General features: G+C 44.8%; 1 protein-coding gene across 2 annotated transcripts in view; it reads left to right on the top strand.

Annotated features, from left to right (window-relative positions):
• Nucleotides 1–20,105, top strand: part of srebf1 (sterol regulatory element binding transcription factor 1) — a 39,974-nt gene extending 19,869 nt beyond the window's left edge. For both annotated transcript variants that reach the window (XM_090194053.1, XM_090194052.1), the window contains exons 10-19: nucleotides 892–1,150; nucleotides 3,746–3,912; nucleotides 4,056–4,224; nucleotides 4,551–4,659; nucleotides 6,712–6,821; nucleotides 16,068–16,200; nucleotides 16,381–16,546; nucleotides 17,055–17,237; nucleotides 17,363–17,474; nucleotides 17,794–20,105. In XM_090194053.1, the coding sequence (XP_090050179.1) occupies nucleotides 892–1,150; nucleotides 3,746–3,912; nucleotides 4,056–4,224; nucleotides 4,551–4,659; nucleotides 6,712–6,821; nucleotides 16,068–16,200; nucleotides 16,381–16,546; nucleotides 17,055–17,237; nucleotides 17,363–17,474; nucleotides 17,794–18,014 (1,629 nt within the window). In that variant the 3' untranslated portion in view covers nucleotides 18,015–20,105. The remainder of the gene's footprint in view (nucleotides 1–891; nucleotides 1,151–3,745; nucleotides 3,913–4,055; nucleotides 4,225–4,550; nucleotides 4,660–6,711; nucleotides 6,822–16,067; nucleotides 16,201–16,380; nucleotides 16,547–17,054; nucleotides 17,238–17,362; nucleotides 17,475–17,793) is intronic.
• The last annotated feature ends 2,011 nt before the right edge of the window (nucleotides 20,106–22,116 follow it).

Raw genomic sequence — 22,116 nt, 5'->3', positions numbered from 1 at the left:
ATGTGAATAAATATCACTGAATGACAGAAATATTGGAATAAAGTAGGCTAATGAAAGTAACAAATTGTTGCTTTCTGGAACACCCAAAGTCATCCAATTGTTATAAGAGGATTTGAAGCAGTAGCCTATCAGCGTGTAGGGTTTTCAGCACCGTTTTGCGCTCCTCTAAGACAAGCATGGGGACTAGACTTGATGAATCTATTTGGGTATTGGTTAGCCTGCAATTAGGGGTTGGAAATGTTCGGATTACTTTGCTCTTCACTCTCAGTCACTTAGTAGCCTACTCCCGACCGGTCACGTTGTACAGTGCCATATTTTCCTAATGGAAACGCAGAGGCTTTCGTTTTTCTTGGAATAGACACACCATAATATTAATCAAATGAATTAAGCTAAATTTCTTATTCAATCCCGTGTACTATGTTCTTAGAAAACGGTTTTAAATTCGGTAGTACAGCCAATATTAAAAACAGTCAAATGCTTCTCAAATATGCCCTCTGGTGGTCAAACTAGCAGTAACTAGCATTAATGGCAACAATGGCTGACACTTAAATAACGTGCCATAGAATTCTGCGGCAGCCCGCAAGCTGTGCTGCAGTGCAACGCAACTTTTAGGAAGAACCACTCTATAATGTAGATAGAAACGGGGCAATCCAAGAGGTTGCTATAAAATGAATGTCAAAACAGTTTTCTTTGCCCTATGTCATTATAAATGACACAGAATGAATCATTATATTGTTCTCTACAATATCATAACCTTAATAAACTTGTACTTTACACAGTTGACAAATGTAACGTTCATTTGCTGTGAGCATTTAGACTACACCGCTGTAGGATGTATCTCTTTCAAATTTGGTGTTGGTTACTTACCCTCCTCTCTCCCTCCCCCAATAGGGAGACTTTGCCCAGGCCAGTCAGAACCTATGGACCTGCCTCAAGGCCCTGGGTCGCCCCTTACCCACCTCTCAGTTGGACCTGGCCTGTGCCGCCCTGTGGGCCCTGCTCCGCCTCTGCCTCCAGCGACTAGGGGTGGGTCGCTGGTTGGCTGCCAGGGCTGGGGGGCTCCGCGCCAGGGGGCTCCGGGAGGATGCTCGCATGAGCAGCCGCGACGCTGCCCTGGTCTACCACCGCCTGCACCAGCTGCACATGACTGGTAGGTGGAAATTGGAAACGGGACTTGACCTGTGGCTCAAATGCTAAGGGTAAGGCTAACCTTGTCTACCTTGTCAATGTTACCAGCTAGTTGATTGATATGATTTAAGTGTCATACACCTACCGGTACCCAGCCCACATGGGCTTACAAGACACTACAGAACAAAATAACATTTTACAAATTATATGCATACAGTGATCATTGCCGGTACAGCTACCATCTAGCCGCGCTACACAACCGGCTACCATCTAGCCGCGCTACACATCCAGCTACCATCTAGCCGCGCTACACAACCGGCTACCCTCTAGCCGCGCTACACAACCGGCTACCATCTAGCCGCGCTACACAACCGGCTACCATCTAGCCGCGCTACACAACCAGCTACCATCTAGCCGCGCTACACAACCGGCTACCATCTAGCCGCGCTACACAACCGGCTACCATCTAGCCGCGCTACACAACCGGCTACCATCTAGCCGCGCTACACAACCGGCTACCATCTAGCCGCGCTACACAGCCGGCTACCATCTAGCCGCGCTACACAGCCGGCTACCATCTAGCCGCGCTACACAACCGGCTACCATCTAGCCGCGCTACACAACCGGCTACCATCTAGCCGCGCTACACAACCGGCTACCATCTAGCCGCGCTACACAACCGGCTACCCTCTAGCCGCGCTACACAACCGGCTACCATCTAGCCGCGCTACACAACCGGCTACCATCTAGCCGCGCTACACATCCAGCTACCATCTAGCCGCGCTACACAACCGGCTACCCTCTAGCCGCGCTACACAACCGGCTACCATCTAGCCGCGCTACACAACCGGCTACCATCTAGCCGCGCTACACAACCAGCTACCATCTAGCCGCGCTACACAACCGGCTACCATCTAGCCGCGCTACACAACCGGCTACCATCTAGCCGCGCTACACAACCGGCTACCATCTAGCCGCGCTACACAACCGGCTACCATCTAGCCGCGCTACACAGCCGGCTACCATCTAGCCGCGCTACACAGCCGGCTACCATCTAGCCGCGCTACACAACCGGCTACCATCTAGCCGCGCTACACAACCGGCTACCATCTAGCCGCGCTACACAGCCGGCTACCATCTAGCCGCGCTACACAGCCGGCTACCATCTAGCCGCGCTACACAGCCGGCTACCATCTAGCCGCGCTACACAGCCGGCTACCATCTAGCCGCGCTACACAGCCGGCTACCATCTAGCCGCGCTACACAGCCGGCTACCATCTAGCCGCGCTACACAGCCGGCTACCATCTAGCCGCGCTACACAGCCGGCTACCATCTAGCCGCCCTACACCAACAATACATTTCTCCTTCTCCTCCAGGCATTATGAACAAACATGCCCTGTCTGAAACATGCCCTGTCTGAAACATGCCCTGTCTGAAACATGCCCTGTCTGAAACATGCCCTGTCTGAAACATGCCCTGTCTGAAACATGCCCTGTCTGAAACATGCCCTGTCTGAAACAGAATTTAAGCCTCCGCTCGTCCCGTTGTCACCAACATGTCCCTGCTCGTCCCGTTGTCACCAACGTGTCCCTGCTCGTCCCGTTGTCACCAACATGTCCCTGCTCGTCCCGTTGTCACCAACATGTCCCTGCTCGTCCCGTTGTCACCAACATGTCCCTGCTCGTCCCGTTATCACCAACATGTCCCTGCTCGTCCCGTTGTCACCAACATGTCCCTGCTCGTCCCGTTGTCACCAACATGTCCCTGCTCGTCCCGTTGTCACCAACGTGTCCCTGCTCGTCCCGTTATCACCAACGTGTCCCTGCTCGTCCCGTTGTCACCAACATGTCCCTGCTCGTCCCGTTGTCACCAACATGTCCCTGCTCGTCCCGTTATCACCAACATGTCCCTGCTCGTCCCGTTATCACCAACGTGTCCCTGCTCGTCCCGTTGTCACCAACGTGTCCCTGCTCGTCCCGTTGTCACCAACGTGTCCCTGCTCGTCCCGTTGTCACCAACGTGTTCATGCTCGTCCCGTAACCAGAATACCTCAGGGTTGTCACCAACGTGTCCCTGCTCGTCTCGTAACCAGAATACCTCAGGGTTGTCACCAACGTGTCCCTGCTCGTCCCGTAACCAGAATACCTCAGGGCTGTCACCAACGTGTCCCTGCTCGTCTCGTAACCAGAATACCTCAGGGTTGTCACCAACGTGTCCCTGCTCGTCTCGTAACCAGAATACCTCAGGGTTGTCACCAACGTGTCCCTGCTCGTCTCGTAACCAGAATACCTCAGGGTTGTCACCAACGTGTCCCTGCTCGTCTCGTAACCAGAATACCTCAGGGTTGTCACCAACATGTCTCAGATCCTCATACATAGGGAAATAAAACAAACACTAAATGGATTCAGATTTCCCCAAGATCACACAGTAGGTACCTTCTCTCCTCTGCAGTACTACTGTCCAATACAGAGTTATCCACAAGCTCCCTACTCCTACACACTTTATGTAGACCTGAGAGGAATGCATGCGTGTTTTCAGGAGTCTTTGTCTGAAAATCCTGTGTGTTTTCTGTGTTTGTTCAGCCAAGCTGTCTATAATCAACGGGTGTGTGTGCAGGTAAGCTGGGCGGTAGCCACCTGTCTGCGGTTCACATGGCTCTGAGTGCTGTAAACCTGGCTGAGTGTTCAGGCTCCTGTCTCCCCGTGGCCACGCTAGGAGAGATCTACGTCTCTGCAGCCCTACGAGTCAAAGCCAGCCTACCCAGACTCCTTCACTTCTCCTCCGTGAGTAACCGAGTTAGGTTACCAAGTGGTGTGGGGGAGAGGGGGAGGTGTTGGCTATAATGTGTGGTTTGTTGCTCAGTGTATCGTGCGTGTCTCTACCTCGTTACTCACTCCTGTATCTACATGTCTCTCTCCATCCCCAGCGTGTGTTCCTGAGCAGTGCCCGCCAGGCGTGTCTCTCCTCCAGTGGCAGTGTCCCCCCGGCCATGCAGTGGCTCTGTCACCCTCTGGGCCACCGCTTCTTTGTGGACGGGGACTGGGCCGTCCGCAGCACCCCCAAAGATAGCATCTACAGCCAGGCAGGGAACACAGGTCAGTACTGTAGACACACCTGCTGCACTGTTGGAACTAGAAGCACAAGCATTTCACTACACCCGCAACAACATCTGCTAAACACGTGTATGTGACCAATAGCACCTTATTCCCTGGTATATAGTGTACAACTATTGACAAGAGCCCCTCAGAAGAATGAGCGTTGAGAGGCTCTACAGGTGGGCAGCTTGTGTCTTTATGAAAGGAAACGCCTGTCATGGAAACTGGTTATGATGAAAGCAATATGGGCAACAAGTTTTCATTGTCTAAATTGGTTGCCATGACTATGCTAACCCTAATTCTTCTCTCTCTCTCTGTCTCCGTAGTGGACCCTCTGGCCCAGGTGACCCAGGCCTTTAGGGAACACCTTTTGGAGAAGGCTCTATACTGTGTGGCCCAGCCCCGGGGGGAGAAGACACCCAGTGATGGAGAAGGGTAGGTGCAACACACAGCCAAATAGTGTTCTCAGGTTATCTGCAGAAGTCTTAAAAGTTGACTTTATCAATCCCACAGAATTTTAGCCAGTGGTGGCTAAAGTTAGCTGATGTTTCTAGTGGCTGTAAAAAAAAAACATTTTAAAAAGGCCCATAGTCTACTTTCAGGGCGTGGAGAACCATCTAACATTGAGTTGTAAAATACAGAATGTTGACTTATGAATATTTTAGGCCTTATTTTGTCTTAAATTGTCTACAATCCCTTTTTGAACAAGCCTTTTACGTCTTTTAAATACTTTTAACTAACTACAGTTGAAGTCGAAAGTTTACATACACCTTAGACAAATACATTTAAACTCAGTTTTTCACAATTCCTGACATTTAATCCTAGTAAAAATTCCCTGCCTTAGGTCAGTTAGGATCACCACTTTATTTTAAGAATGTGAAATGTCAGAATAATAGTAGAGAGTGATTTATTTCAGCTTTTATTTCTTTAATCACATTCCCAGTGGGTCAGAAGTTTACATACACTCAATTAGTATTTGGTAGCATTGCCTTTAAATGGTTTAACTTGTGTCAAACGTTTCAGGTAGCCTTCCACAAACTTCCCACAATAACTTGGGTGAATTTTGGCCCATTCCTCCTGACAGAGCGGGTGTAACTGAGTCATTTATTTATTTATTTTTTACCTTTTATTTAATTAGGCAAGTCAGTTAAGAACAAATTCTGATTTTCAATGACTGCCTAGGAACAGTGGGTAAACTGCCTTGTTCAGGGGCAGAAAGACAGAATTGTTTTACCTTGTCAGCTCAGCGATTCAATAGTGCAACCTTTCGGTTAATAGACGAACGCTCTAACCACTAGGCTACCTGCCGCGGTTTGTAGGCCTCCTTGCTCGCACACGCTTTTTCAGTTCTGTCCTCAAATGTTCTATAGGATGGGGTCAGGGCTTTGTGATGGCCACTCCAATACCTTGACTTTGTTGTCCTAAGGCCATTTTGCCACAACTTTGGAAGTATGCTTGGGGTCATTGTCCATTTGGAATAGCCATTTGCAATCACGCTTTAACTTCCTGACTGATGTCTTGAGTTGTTGCTTCAATATATCCACATAATATTCCTCCTCATGATGCCATCTATTTTATGAAGTACACCAGTCCCTCCTGCAGCCTCCTGCAGTGGCTTCTTCCTTGCTGAGCGGCCTTTCAGGTTATGTCGATATAGGACTTGTTTTTCCTGTATCTATACGGATATAGACACTTTTGTACCTGTTTCCTCCAGCATCTTCACAAGGTCCTTTGCTGTTGTTCTGGGATTGATTTGCACTTTTCACACCAAAGTACATTCATCTATAGGAGACAGAACGCGTCTCCTTCCTGAGTGGTATAACGGTTGCGTGGTCCCATGGTGTTTATACTTGCATACTATTGTTTGTACAGATGAACGTGGTACCTTCAGGTGTTTGGAAATTGCTCCCAAGGATGAACCAGACTTGTGGAGGTCTACAATTATTTTCTGAGGCTGATTTCTTTTGATTTTCCCATGATATCAAGCAGTGGCACTGAGTTTGAAGGTAGGCCTTGAAATACATCCACAGGTACACCTCCAATTGACTCAAATGATGTCAATTAGCCTATCCGAAGCTTCTAAAGCCATGACAATTTTCAAAGCTGTTTAAAGGCACAGTGAACTTAGTGTATGTGAACTTCTGACCCACTGGAATTGTGATACAGTGAATTTTAAGTGAACTAATCTGTCTGTAAACAATTGTTGGAAAACTTACTTGTGTCATGCATAAAGTAGATGTCCTAACCGACTTTCCAAAACTATAGTTTGTTAACAAGAAATTTGTGGAGTGGTTGAAAAACGAGTTTTAATGACTCCAATCTAAGTGTATGTAAACTTCCGACTTCAACTGTAAGCTGTGTGTGTTCTCTCAAGGACAACTAATAGTCTTTTAAATACTTATAACTCAGCTGTGTGTGCATTCCTCAGGGAGAACTAATAGTCTTTTAAGTACTTTTAACTAACTAAACTGTGTGTGTATTCCCCAGGGAGTATGCGGATGCTCTGGAGTACCTTCAGCTGTTGACTAGTGCATCAGACGCCGCCGGAGCCAACACCCAGTCCTTCGCCATCGGATCCAACATGGCCACCGTCACTGGTATGACTCCTGGCCTTATATTTATGTGTCTATATGCTGTGGTCCGAGTTTCACCTCTGCAGTTCAGGCAAAATACTGGGTACTCTCTCATTTAGGGTGTACTTGACAGTGTATCTGTAGTCTAAAGTGGCTTCCTCTTCTTATCTCCTTTCCTTCAGTCACACTGATCTTCAGTAACATGTCTCTATCTTCTGACATTGCTTCCACTGATCCCTGTGTTGTCAGATCAGTGCAATCAAAGACAAGGAGAGGAAGCCACTCTAGACTGTTGAGATGCCCCCTCAGATAGCCTCGCTCCTTTCAGCACCTCTCTCTCTCGCTCATTTTCTCTGAGAGGAGATGGGAGGTTAAAAGGCATGGTCCTCTGCATCGCTCCATCTACCAGTCCTGTCAAGCCTCTAATCATCTTGGAGAAGTAGCTAGAGAAGGAAGAGCGTTTGAAAGGAGACTTTTCTTGGCATGGTGTTAGATTGCCCAGTCAGCATAGCTGTCTCTTTGTGTGAGTGTGCGTTTGATTGGATGTGATTTATTAGGATCTCCATTAGCCGACGCCAATGGGAGCTATTCTTACTGGGGTACGACACATAACCAAAAATACTTTACAGACAAAATACTTTACATTTTAAAGTGTGTGTGTGTGTACGCGCATCTATCAGTTACACATACGTCAGTACATACACACAACAAGTAGGTCACATGGGGGAGAGGCGTTTTTTATTATTATTTGTAAAAATGTATTTCACCTTTTTATTTAACTAGGTAGACCAGTTGAGAACAAGTTCTCATTTACAACTGAGACCTGGCCAAGATAAAGCAAAGCAGTGCGACACAAACAACAACACAGAGTTACACATGGAATAAAGAAGCGTACAGTCAATAATACAATAGAAGAAGAAAAAGGGAAAAAAAGAGTCTATATACACTGTGTGCAAATGGTGTGGGGAGGTAGGAGATGTTGGCTTTGGGGATGACCAGTGAGAGGTACCTGCTGGAGCGCGTGCTACGGGTGGGTGTTGTTATCGTGACCAGTGAGCTGAGATAAGGCGGAGCTTTACCTAGCATAGGCTTTTATAGATGACCTGGAGCCAGTAGGTCTGGCGACGAATATGTAGCGAGGGCCAGCCGACTAGAGCATACAGGTTGCAGTGGTGGGTGGTATAAGGGGCTTATAATAGACTGCATCCAGTTTGCTGAGTAGAGTATTGTAAGCTATTTGTTGTGCCGTGAGGTGTTGCTTTATTTGTTTTTTTTGAAACCAGGTTTGCTGTTCCATGCACTGTATAATACTGTATATGAGATGGAAGGGAGGTCCATGCACTGTATAATACTGTATATGAGATGGAAGGGAGGTCCATGCACTGTATAATACTGTATATGAGATGGAAGGGAGGTCCATGCACTGTATAATACTGTATATGAGATGGAAGGGAGTTCCATGCACTGTATAATACTGTATATGAGATGGAAGGGAGGTCCATGCACTGTATAATACTGTATATGAGATGGAAGGGAGGTCCATGCACTGTATAATACTGTATATGAGATGGAAGGGAGGTCCATGCACTGTATAATACTGTATATGAGATGGAAGGGAGGTCCATGCACTGTATAATACTGTATATGAGATGGAAGGGAGTTCCATGCACTGTGTAATACTGTATATGAGATGGAAGGGAGGTCCATGCACTGTATAATACTGTATATGAGATGGAAGGGAGGTCCATGCACTGTATAATACTGTATATGAGATGGAAGGGAGTTCCATGCACTGTATAATACTGTATATGAGATGGAAGGGAGGTCCATGCACTGTATAATACTGTATATGAGATGGAAGGGAGTTCCATGCACTGTATAATACTGTATATGAGATGGAAGGGAGGTCCATGCACTGTATAATACTGTATATGAGATGGAAGGGAGGTCCATGCACTGTATAATACTGTATATGAGATGGAAGGGAGGTCCATGCACTGTATAATACTGTATATGAGATGGAAGGGAGTTCCATGCACTGTATAATACTGTATAGGAGATGGAAGGGAGTTCCATGCACTGTATAATACTGTATATGAGATGGAAGGGAGTTCCATGCACTGTATAATACTGTATATGAGATGGAAGGGAGGTCCATGCACTGTATAATACTGTATATGAGATGGAAGGGAGTTCCATGCACTGTATAATACTGTATAGGAGATGGAAGGGAGTTCCATGCACTGTATAATACTGTATATGAGATGGAAGGGAGTTCCATGCACTGTATAATACTGTATATGAGATGGAAGGGAGGTCCATGCACTGTATAATACTGTATATGAGATGGAAGGGAGGTCCATGCACTGTATAATACTGTATATGAGATGGAAGGGAGGTCCATGCACTGTATAATACTGTATATGAGATGGAAGGGAGTTCCATGCACTGTATAATACTGTATAGGAGATGGAAGGGAGTTCCATGCACTGTATAATACTGTATATGAGATGGAAGGGAGTTCCATGCACTGTATAATACTGTATATGAGATGGAAGGGAGGTCCATGCACTGTATAATACTGTATATGAGATGGAAGGGAGTTCCATGCACTGTATAATACTGTATAGGAGATGGAAGGGAGTTCCATGCACTGTATAATACTGTATATGAGATGGAAGGGAGGTCCATGCACTGTATAATACTGTATATGAGATGGAAGGGAGTTCCATGCACTGTATAATACTGTATATGAGATGGAAGGGAGGTCCATGCACTGTATAATACTGTATATGAGATGGAAGGGAGGTCCATGCACTGTATAATACTGTATATGAGATGGAAGGGAGGTCCATGCACTGTATAATACTGTATATGAGATGGAAGGGAGGTCCATGCACTGTATAATACTGTATATGAGATGGAAGGGAGGTCCATGCACTGTATAATACTGTATATGAGATGGAAGGGAGGTCCATGCACTGTATAATACTGTATATGAGATGGAAGGGAGGTCCATGCACTGTATAATACTGTATATGAGATGGAAGGGAGTTCCATGCACTGTATAATACTGTATATGAGATGGAAGGGAGTTCCATGCACTGTATAATACTGTATATGAGATGGAAGGGAGTTCCATGCACTGTATAATACTGTATATGAGATGGAAGGGAGGTCCATGCACTGTATAATACTGTATATGAGATGGAAGGGAGTTCCATGCACTGTATAATACTGTATATGAGATGGAAGGGAGTTCCATGCACTGTATAATACTGTATATGAGATGGAAGGGAGGTCCATGCACTGTATAATACTGTATATGAGATGGAAGGGAGTTCCATGCACTGTATAATACTGTATATGAGATGGAAGGGAGTTCCATGCACTGTGTAATACTGTATATGAGATGGAAGGGAGTTCCATGCACTGTATAATACTGTATATGAGATGGAAGGGAGTTCCATGCACTGTATAATACTGTATATGAGATGGAAGGGAGGTCCATGCACTGTATAATACTGTATATGAGATGGAAGGGAGGTCCATGCACTGTATAATACTGTATATGAGATGGAAGGGAGGTCCATGCACTGTATAATACTGTATATGAGATGGAAGGGAGGTCCATGCACTGTATAATACTGTATATGAGATGGAAGGGAGTTCCATGCACTGTATAATACTGTATATGAGATGGAAGGGAGTTCCATGCACTGTATAATACTGTATATGAGATGGAAGGGAGTTCCATGCACTGTATAATACTGTATATGAGATGGAAGGGAGGTCCATGCACTGTTTAATACTGTATATGAGATGGAAGTTCCATGCACTGTATAATACTGTATATGAGATGGAAGGGAGTTCCATGCACTGTGTAATACTGTATATGAGATGGAAGGGAGTTCCATGCACTGTATAATACTGTATATGAGATGGAAGGGAGTTCCATGCACTGTATAATACTGTATATGAGATGGAAGGGAGGTCCATGCACTGTATAATACTGTATATGAGATGGAAGTTCCATGCACTGTATAATACTGTATATGAGATGGAAGGGAGTTCCATGCACTGTATAATACTGTATATGAGATGGAAGGGAGGTCCATGCACTGTATAATACTGTATATGAGATGGAAGGGAGGTCCATGCACTGTATAATACTGTATATGAGATGGAAGGGAGGTCCATGCACTGTATAATACTGTATATGAGATGGAAGGGAGTTCCATGCACTGTGTAATACTGTATATGAGATGGAAGGGAGGTCCATGCACTGTATAATACTGTATATGAGATGGAAGTTCCATGCACTGTATAATACTGTATATGAGATGGAAGGGAGTTCCATGCACTGTATAATACTGTATATGAGATGGAAGGGAGGTCCATGCACTGTATAATACTGTATATGAGATGGAAGTTCCATGCACTGTATAATACTGTATATGAGATGGAAGGGAGTTCCATGCACTGTATAATACTGTATATGAGATGGAAGGGAGTTCCATGCACTGTATAATACTGTATATGAGATGGAAGGGAGGTCCATGCACTGTATAATACTGTATATGAGATGGAAGTTCCATGCACTGTATAATACTGTATATGAGATGGAAGGGAGTTCCATGCACTGTATAATACTGTATATGAGATGGAAGGGAGGTCCATGCACTGTATAATACTGTATATGAGATGGAAGGGAGGTCCATGCACTGTATAATACTGTATATGAGATGGAAGGGAGTTCCATGCACTGTGTAATACTGTATATGAGATGGAAGGGAGTTCCATGCACTGTATAATACTGTATATGAGATGGAAGGGAGGTCCATGCACTGTATAATACTGTATATGAGATGGAAGGGAGTTCCATGCACTGTATAATACTGTATATGAGATGGAAGGGAGGTCCATGCACTGTATAATACTGTATAGGAGATGGAAGGGAGGTCCATGCACTGTATAATACTGTATATGAGATGGAAGGGAGGTCCATGCACTGTATAATACTGTATATGAGATGGAAGGGAGTTCCATGCACTGTATAATACTGTATATGAGATGGAAGGGAGGTCCATGCACTGTATAATACTGTATATGAGATGGAAGGGAGGTCCATGCACTGTATAATACTGTATATGAGATGGAAGGGAGGTCCATGCACTGTATAATACTGTATATGAGATGGAAGGGAGTTCCATGCACTGTGTAATACTGTATATGAGATGGAAGGGAGTTCCATGCACTGTATAATACTGTATAGGAGATGGAAGGGAGGTCCATGCACTGTATAATACTGTATATGAGATGGAAGGGAGTTCCATGCACTGTATAATACTGTATATGAGATGGAAGGGAGTTCCATGCACTGTATAATACTGTATATGAGATGGAAGGGAGTTCCATGCACTGTGTAATACTGTATATGAGATGGAAGGGAGTTCCATGCACTGTATAATACTGTATATGAGATGGAAGGGAGGTCCATGCACTGTATAATACTGTATATGAGATGGAAGGGAGTTCCATGCACTGTATAATACTGTATATGAGATGGAAGGGAGGTCCATGCACTGTATAATACTGTATATGAGATGGAAGGGAGTTCCATGCACTGTATAATACTGTATATGAGATGGAAGGGAGGTCCATGCACTGTATAATACTGTATATGAGATGGAAGGGAGTTCCATGCACTGTATAATACTGTATATGAGATGGAAGGGAGGTCCATGCACTGTATAATACTGTATATGAGATGGAAGGGAGTTCCATGCACTGTATAATACTGTATATGAGATGGAAGGGAGGTCCATGCACTGTATAATACTGTATATGAGATGGAAGGGAGGTCCATGCACTGTATAATACTGTATATGAGATGGAAGGGAGTTCCATGCACTGTATAATACTGTATATGAGATGGAAGGGAGGTCCATGCACTGTATAATACTGTATATGAGATGGAAGGGAGTTCCATGCACTGTATAATACTGTATATGAGATGGAAGGGAGGTCCATGCACTGTATAATACTGTATATGAGATGGAAGGGAGTTCCATGCACTGTGTAATACTGTATATGAGATGGAAGGGAGTTCCATGCACTGTATAATACTGTATATGAGATGGAAGGGAGGTCCATGCACTGTATAATACTGTATATGAGATGGAAGGGAGTTCCATGCACTGTATAATACTGTATATGAGATGGAAGGGAGGTCCATGCACTGTATAATACTGTATAAGAGATGGAAGGGAGTTCCATGCACTGTATAATACTGTATATGAGATGGAAGGGAGGTCCATGCACTGTATAATACTGTATATGAGATGGAAGGGAGTTCCATGCACTGTGTAATACTGTATATGAGATGGAAGGGAGTTCCATGCACTGTATAATACTGTATATGAGATGGAAGGGAGTTCCATGCACTGTATAATACTGTATATGAGATGGAAGGGAGGTCCATGCACTGTATAATACTGTATATGAGATGGAAGGGAGGTCCATGCACTGTGTAATACTGTATAAGAGATGGAAGGGAGTTCCATGCACTGTATAATACTGTATATGAGATGGAAGGGAGTTCCATGCACTGTATAATACTGTATAAGAGATGGAAGGGAGTTCCATGCACTGTATAATACTGTATAAGAGATGGAAGGGAGTTCCATGCACTGTGTAATACTGTATAAGAGATGGAAGGGAGTTCCATGCACTGTGTAATACTGTATAAGAGATGGAAGGGAGTTCCATGCACTGTGTAATACTGTATATGAGATGGAAGGGAGTTCCATGCACTGTATAATACTGTATAAGAGATGGAAGGGAGTTCCATGCACTGTGTAATACTGTATAAGAGATGGAAGGGAGTTCCATGCACTGTATAATACTGTATATGAGATGGAAGGGAGTTCCATGCACTGTATAATACTGTATAAGAGATGGAAGGGAGTTCCATGCACTGTATAATACTGTATATGAGATGGAAGGGAGTTCCATGCACTGTATCATACTGTATAGGAGATGGAAGGGAGTTCCAGGCACTCATGGCTCTGTATAATACTGTATATGAGATGGAAGGGAGCTCCATGCACTCATGGCTCTGTATAATACTGTACGTTTCCTAGAATTTGTTCTGGACCTGGAGACTGTTAAAATACCCCTGGTGTCATGTCTGGTGGGGTAAGTGTGTGTGTCTGTCAGTGCTGTGTCTAAGTTGACTATGCAAACAATTTTGAATTTCCAACACATTCATTTTTATTATAAAAACTCTTAGCCAAGAGAGACTGGCATGCATAGTATTTATATCAGCCCTCTGATTACAAGGAAGAGCCAGACGTGCCGTGCTGTTCTGGTCCAGCTGCAGCTTAACTAGGTCTTTCCTGCAGCACTTGACCATATGACTGGACAATAATCAAGATAAGCTCTAACTAGAGCCTGAAAGACTTGCTCTGTGGAGTGTGGTGTCAAAAAAGCAGAGCATCTCTTTATTACTGACGTCTCCCCAGCTTTACAACCATTGAATCTATATGTTTTGAACCTGATAGTTTACAATCTAAGGTAACACCAAGTCATTTAGTCTCCTCAACTTGTTCAATAGCCACAACGTTCATTACCAGATTCAGCTGAGGTCTAGAACTTCGGTAATGATTTGTACCAAATACAATGCTCTTAGTTTAAGAAACCACTTTATTATTGGCCACCCATTCCAGAGTATACTGCTACTCTGTTAAGGGTTTCAGTGACTTCATTAGCTGTGGTTGCTGATGTGTATATGGTTGAATCATCAGCATACATGGACACACATGCTTTGTTTAATGCCAGTGGCAGGTCATTGGTAAAAATAGAAAAGAGTAGAGGGCCTAGAGAGCTGCCCTGCGGTACACCACACTTTACATGTTTTACATTCGAGAAGCTTCCATTAAAGAAAACCCTGATATGGCAGAGGGTGAAAAGCCATAACGCATACATTTTCTCAACAGGTTATGGTTAATAATATCAAAGGCTGCACTGAAATCTAACAGTAAAGCTCCCACAATCTTCTTCTTATATATTTATTTTGTGCCAGTGGAGTACATATTGAGTGCCATTCTCTATAAGCATGCTGAAAGTCTATTGTTAATTTGTTTATTTGGTCAAACACAATTTTTTTCTAACAGTTTGCTAAGCTGGCAGAAACCTGATAGGTCTGCTGTTAGAAGCAGTAAAGGCCGCTTTACCACTCTTGGGTAGCAGAATGACTTTGTCTTCCCTCCAGGCCTGAGGACAAAGACTTTCCTCTGGGCTCAGATTAAAGATATGACAGATAGGAGTGTCTATAGAGTCAGCTACCATCCTCAGTAGCTTTCCATTTGTATTTTTTATTTAACCCTTATTTAACTAGGCAAGTCAGTTAAGAACAAATTCTCATTTACAATGACAGCCTACCATCTAAGTTGTCAATGCCAAGAGGTTTGACATTATTGATCGATGACAATCATTTTCCCACCTCTCCCACACTAACTTTACAAAATTCAAACTTACAATGCTTTTCTGTCAGTATTGTTTTTTTTTATGCATGTGTACGATGGCTCACTGTTCGTTGTTGGCATTTCCTGCCTTAGTTTGCCCACTTTGACAATGAAGTAATCATTGAAATAATTGGCAACATCAAATGGTTTTGTGATGAATCAGCCATCTGATTTGATGAAAGCTGTGTTGGCCCAATGTTAAGCCAAGGAGGTCTTCTCCCTTGGAGAGATGTGGCTATCAGTATAGCTGCAGTATTAGCAGGGTGTGACCATGCCAGAGGGGGAACATGCCAGAGAACAGATTGAAACTCAGGTCGTCATCAGCAGCTGGATTTGATCATGTGTGAAACAGAGAGAGATAAAGGAAGGAATAGTGTCTGTGTTTCAGCATGTCTGGATAGTCCCACATAGATGGTTTGTAGATAGATGTTCTAAACCTGTCAACATCATGTCAACTAACTATCCTCTAACCTTCAACATACATTTAAACCTAGCCCTAAACCTAAACTCTTCCCTAAACTTAACCCTAGGCCTCACCCAAAACAACCCTTGCCCTTATCCTAAACCTAACCCCAAACTTAACCCTAAACATAACCCTGAACTTAACCCCAGCAAGCTGTTGTGTATCAACAGAGTTACAGTTGATATCTCTAGATCAGCTACAGGAACTATCCCAATAATAACCTGTCTCTGTGTGTATTTTCTTTATTGACTGTGTGTGAACCTTGTCTGGGACCTCCAGGCTGTGACCTTCATTCCAAATGGTGGTCGTCGGTTGCCGTGGTGATCATTAACTGGCTCCAAGGAGACGACGCAGCGGCTGAGAGACTGTACCCCGCCGCCGAGCACCTGCCCCGTAGTCTACAGACTGCAGAGTGAGTGTATACACACACACACACACACACACACACACACACACACACACACAGCCGAGGGACTGTACCAAGCTGTTGTAGAACATTCCGGAGTGACATACAGATTACTCCCCCCCACACACACACTTCCCCAGTTCTTCTCCACCACCTTTCTGAAAAGAGTTGTTCATATGGCCTCAGGAGTCCGTTGCCCAAGGCGTCTTTGAACACGTTCCGAGCGGTGCGCGCCATGCTGACCAAACCAGAGAACTGTCAGCTGAGTCTGAGCCACAGTGAGAGGGCCAGCGGCCTGCTGAGAGACAGCCTCAACCTGGGACCACACTGTCACAGCAGCAGCCTAGACAAGGTACACACACACATATATACATCCACACATACACACATATATATATATATATATATATATATACACACACACACACACACACACACACACACAGCAGCTATGGCCAGAGCTGTGGTGCATTGTAGTTGCATTGCATGTGTCTCTCAGCTGGGTGCAATGTTCCTGCAGTGCAAGACAGAGCTGGGCCCCATACAGCACAATGGGCAGGAGACATCAACACACCCTGACACACTGTTACTGCCTTTCAAACTAATGTCATTTTCAATACGCACACCATAAGGTTTGCTTCTCTCTCTCTCGGTCTCGGTCTCTCTCTCTCTCTCTCTGTCTCTCTCTCTCTCTCTCTCTCTCTGTCTCTCTCTCTCTCTCTGTCTCTCTCTCTCTCTCTGTCTCTCTCTCTCTCTCTGTCTCTCTCTCTCTCTGTGTCTCTCTGTCTCTCTCTCTCTCTCTCTGTGTCTCTCTCTCTCTCTCTCTCTCTCTGTCTCTGTCTCTCTCTCTCTCTCCCCAGGTGGTCCAGTTGCTGCTGTGTGACCTGCTGCTGGTGATGCGGACTAACGTGTGGCGTCTGCAGCAGAGCTCCAGTCCCGGGGGTCTCTCCTTGCAGGCCTCCCCGGCCGAGCTGCACGGCTTCCAGCAGGACCTCTCCTCCCTCAGGAAGCTGGCCCAGAGCTTCAGGCCCGCCATGCGCAGGGTAGGACGTGGAGGAAGACATGCATACACATGTAGACACGGGCACATACATGTATATGGACACAGGTTGATCTAGGTAGATTTCTGACTTCTCACTTATCAAACACTGTTCTCTCTCCCTCTCAGTTGTTTCTTCATGAGGCAACCGCCAGGCTGATGGCTGGGGCCAGTCCCACACGAACACATCAGCTCCTGGACCGCTCGCTCAGACGCAGAGCCACCCCCGGAGCCAAGACGGGTAACTGCAGAGAGGGGTTTTTGTAGTTTACGTGTGTGAGAAAGGTTGGAAGTTCTGTGGGTTTTGTGTGCCTTTTTAAGCCTTTCATAATGAGGTCGACAGGGACACGGCGCTTAATGAGTGTTATCTGTGTAGTATCCCTCTCTGTATCCCCACAACTCACCTGTGTGTGTAGTATCCCTCTCTGTATCCCCACAACTCACCTGTGTGTGTAGTATCCCTCTCTGTATCCCCACAACTCACCTGTGTGTGTGTGTGTGTGTGTGTGTAGTATCCCTCTCTGTATCCCCACAACTCACCTGTGTGTGTGATTCTACAGAGGAGTGTGAGATGCATCCTGGCCAGAGGGAGCAGGCTGAGGCGGTGATGTTGGCGTGTCGCTACCTGCCCCCCTCCTTCCTGTCGGCACCGGGCCAGCGGGTGGGCATGCTGGCGGACGCAGCGCGGACACTGGAGAAGCTGGGGGACAAGCGCACCCTCCACGACTGCCAGCAGATGATCATTAAGCTGGGCAGCGGCACCACTGTCACCTCTGCCTAGACGATACAGAGCGAGGCAGAGAGACCAGTCCCACATACACACACACAAATGGATGGAGGTTTTTGGCATTTGGCCTGCAGCTGACGAACAGACATACAGACAGTCTAACTAGACATTGAGAATCATATCAGGCATACAGACAGACGAATGAACATACCTGACAGTTACCTGCCATTAGTTTCATATCACCTGTCAGTAGACAGCTCTCAGAGTGACAGTTTAGCAGGGGAGGACTTCACCCCAGTAAAGTGTTGCTGTTGACATTGTTGACATGATCTGTCATGTAAGCTAGTCATCATCCACCAGGATATATAGGTTCACGTTTCTGGTTCTTTTCTATTCCCCTGCGTGAAATGCACTGTAGTGGCGGAGTGTGTCCACTGTGTGGGGTTCTGGCGCCCTCTGCAGGACTGTGAAGGTGTGATGGCTGGGAGTGTGTGTGTGTGAGAGAGAGAGAGAGAGAGAGAAGGGGAAAGGTTTTTACCTGCAGTTGTACACTACTAGCCCCATGTTTTGATTGGACGATGCACCTTACAAAGCGAAGCACTCTTGTTGTGATTGGTGTGTTTAGAGAGTGGCTGTCTGTCTGATTGGCTGCGGTGGGAGGAGGAAACTGCGTTGGGACAGACTGGTCTCTTTGAGGAGCACAACATTTCAGAAAAAAATGGAAATATATCGTATAGAGCAGGCGGTTTTCTCTATCATGTTGAAAAGAGGACCATGACAGATCTATACATTGTGTTTCTATCTGCGATGGTCTGAAATGTTGCATCTCTGTCACATCTTTTAATCTGCACTGGCCCAGAGGGGCTGTATTTGAGGAGTTGTGTAATGTTGTAGCTTTTCCTTTTCATATTATTTTCTTTATCGTTGTTGCTGTGTATATATTTTACAATGTATTTATAATCTGTCTGAGATTTGTTCTGCTCATCAGTATTTTCCATTGGCCGGGTGATCATTATTACTTTCCACCCTCATTGTGTAGCATAGGCAGAGGCTTGGGGTCCAATGGGGAGTATGGATGAGTCCCAAATGGCGCCCTATTCTCTATATAGTGCACTACTTCCTATAGACCCTAGTCAAAAGTAGTGCCGCACAAAAGGGAATAGGGTGCCATTTGGTATGTGTTACTCAACCTATGTTTGTTGCCATAGTTGGTAAGTGTATCAAAAAAGGGGACAGTGTCCATGTGCTTTTGGGGCCAAGGAGTGTCAAAGACCATTCAATATTGTCATCAGACTCATGTGAGCCTTTGCACTATTGCGCAAGGTGTGTGCTGCCATTATGATGATATCAGAAAGAATTGGAGGTGTTGAGTCCTCGAGTGATAGGCTCCAGTCTAGGGTTGAGCCGCTGGGCCACCCATAACAGAACATTGACTTTAATGGGAATGTCCATTCTAGTAATTCTATTTCTATGGTGGTGACCCCCCCCCCCCAAGTCACTCCGTTCAAGACCAGTAGCTTACAAAAGAGCCCGAGTCTCATCTAGTATTTCTAGATCTCATGATTTAATTGACTCTTGTTATTATCATCTTCTTCAAAAGAAGGCCTGTAGTGAGGCTGCCACACCCTCCTGTAGTCAGGCCCCTGGGTCCTGTTCACTAGGCCCCAAATGGAAGAAAATGGGTTGTTCTTGTCCAATAAGAAACTGTTATTTTTGTTTTCCATTGCAAAACGTTTTTAAAACGTGTGCTCCTTTTGAACAGGGACCCATATGTTAAAAAGACAGAGTGAAAGAGTTGTGTGTACAACCCTGTTCCAGAACCACAGTTTTTGTTTTCAGAAGACTGTAAAACCCCATTTGGTTCTTTAGCATGCTTTTGTTGTGTTTATCCCAGGACATGCTAGTTTGTAATAGTGTATCATTGTAAATGACTGACTGAGGGACACTGGACTGATGATTCCTTGCCAGTGTGTTGGGTCAGTCTGTGGTGTGACTGTGTTAAATCATCACAACCACATCTGAACATGTAGTATTATTATTATTTAGTTTCTTAATCAACATATTCTTTCCTTTCCTGTCTTTCTCCTTCTTTGCTCATTGGTTTATTCCTGGATATGTAAATAAAAATACAATTTTGTAACGAAATGCCTAAGGGTCTCTTGTGGTGCTTTGATGGGGGGTGTAGGGTGTGGGGGGGTGAGAGAAACTGAAACTACCCAACTGTTGCTAGTCCTAATCCCTGATCCTACAAGAAAATCTAATGTTCCCTTGAGAAAGGCACTTAACCCTAATTGCTCCAGGGTCACTGTTGATAATGGCTGACCCTGGCTGTGACCCCACTCTCAGAGGGTCTCTCAGGGAGAGTGGGATAGGCAAAAAAAACATTTTATTTAACCTTTATTTAACTAGGCAAGTCAGTTAATTAAGAACAAATTCTTAATTCCAATGACGGCCTAGGAACAGTGGGTTAACTACCTGGGTTAATTTACACATGGGTATTATGTGTGAAATAGGACAAATACCTGCAAAATAAATATTATTATAAAGTATTATCAGTATAGTTCTATATTTGGCTCCAAAATGAACTAAATAAAATTAAAACCACCATGAAATTAAAAAAAAAAGTTTTTTGCCTTCTGTTGTTTGTCGAATCTGGCGGGTAAATTCCTCCAGGAGATGGAGATGTTGTGCATTGCTGTCACCATACTACATACAGGTCGAGACCGGAGCTGGAGCGGAGCTCGCCCAATTTGACTGGAGGTTGGCTTGAGATTTCCAAAGGTTGGGGCTACAATTTTGCTCCAGTACTGCTCCACAAGCGCTCACTTTACGAGCTCCGTGCATGCCTGGCCCAGCAGCATTTCTAGTCTACTTGTGTGCTGCTACAGCCCCTTGCTGTAGCTACTGTCATGGAGTTTACTAAATATGTTCATAAAGAAACTGGTGAAACACTCAGGTGAAAAATCAAGGTCACTTACAAAGATAAGGAGGACCAAGAGCAAGAGAAGGATTGCGGACGTGTAGTGTCCACAACTAAAGAATCAATGTGGAATCTGAAAAGATACGTATCCTGATTCACCTTTTAATGTTTTTTCAAATACTTTCCATTCAAATCCATATGGTTTGGTTTCAATACTTCAAAACCAATTGGTAGGTCCAGGTATTCACAGAAATAGATGGGTGTTGGTTGATTGGAGTGAATTTGGAATGGCAGTGTGTCACGTCCTGACCTTAGTTCCTTTTTTATGTCTCTGTTTAGGTTTGGTCAGGGTGTGAGTTGGGGTGGGCATTCTGTGTTTTGTAGTCTAGGTTTTGTATTTCTATGTGTTTGGCCTGGTATGGTTCCCAATCAGAGGCAGCTGGCAATCGTTGTCTCTGATTGAGAACCATACTTAGGCAGCCTGTTGTGGGTAGTTATTTTCTGTTCAGTGTGTTTTGCACCTGACGGAGCTGTTTCGGTTGTTCTTTTGTATTTAGTGTTCAGTTCTATTTGATAAATGATGAACACGTACCACGCTGCACCTTGGCCCTCACCTTCTTCCACCAACAGCCGTTACACTGTGTTTTTCACTCTCGGGGGCACAGAGCAGTTTTTAGCAGAGGGTGGGAAAGGACATGGGGCACAGAGTGGTGGACAAGCACCACTCCATAAGAGAGCGATGAACAGGATTTCCACCCACAACCCTGCTCACAGGCTCTGCACCACAGTAACATAAAACTAGCATTCATACAGTCATTTGGGCTATTATCAGCAGTAAAATACTGTGAAAGTTTTACTGCAGCATGCTATCAATTATGGTGCATTGTGGGAACATTTTGTGTGTGTGTGTGTGTGTGGGGGTGGGGTAATTGCTGTATATGGCATTTTTGGTGGGTTGAAAACATTTTGACCACGAGTGGTATTGTTGTTTCTGTCTTATATTTAGGAGTGTCTTATAGGAGGCTATATTAATAGTGCTGTACCAATTTAACTGGTATGTGGTAGTAATGCCCATCAATTTAACAGATTAACAGACATTTTTCCATGTCTTTTTTTTAACCTGTTTTGCCCTGTAGTGGCTGTCAGTTTGGAAAGACGCTCCTGAACTTTGGCGATTACTAAGTATTTTTTTTAAATCTCCCGCTTTGGGCTGGATGTGTCAATGTGTAGTTCATA

The sequence above is a fragment of the Oncorhynchus mykiss genome, chromosome 12 (assembly GCF_057628025.1).
Source record: "Oncorhynchus mykiss isolate SJ-2025 chromosome 12, ASM5762802v1, whole genome shotgun sequence".
In the NCBI taxonomy this organism is placed as follows: Eukaryota; Metazoa; Chordata; class Actinopteri; order Salmoniformes; family Salmonidae; genus Oncorhynchus; species Oncorhynchus mykiss.
This window is presented reverse-complemented; position numbering and strand designations above follow the sequence as displayed.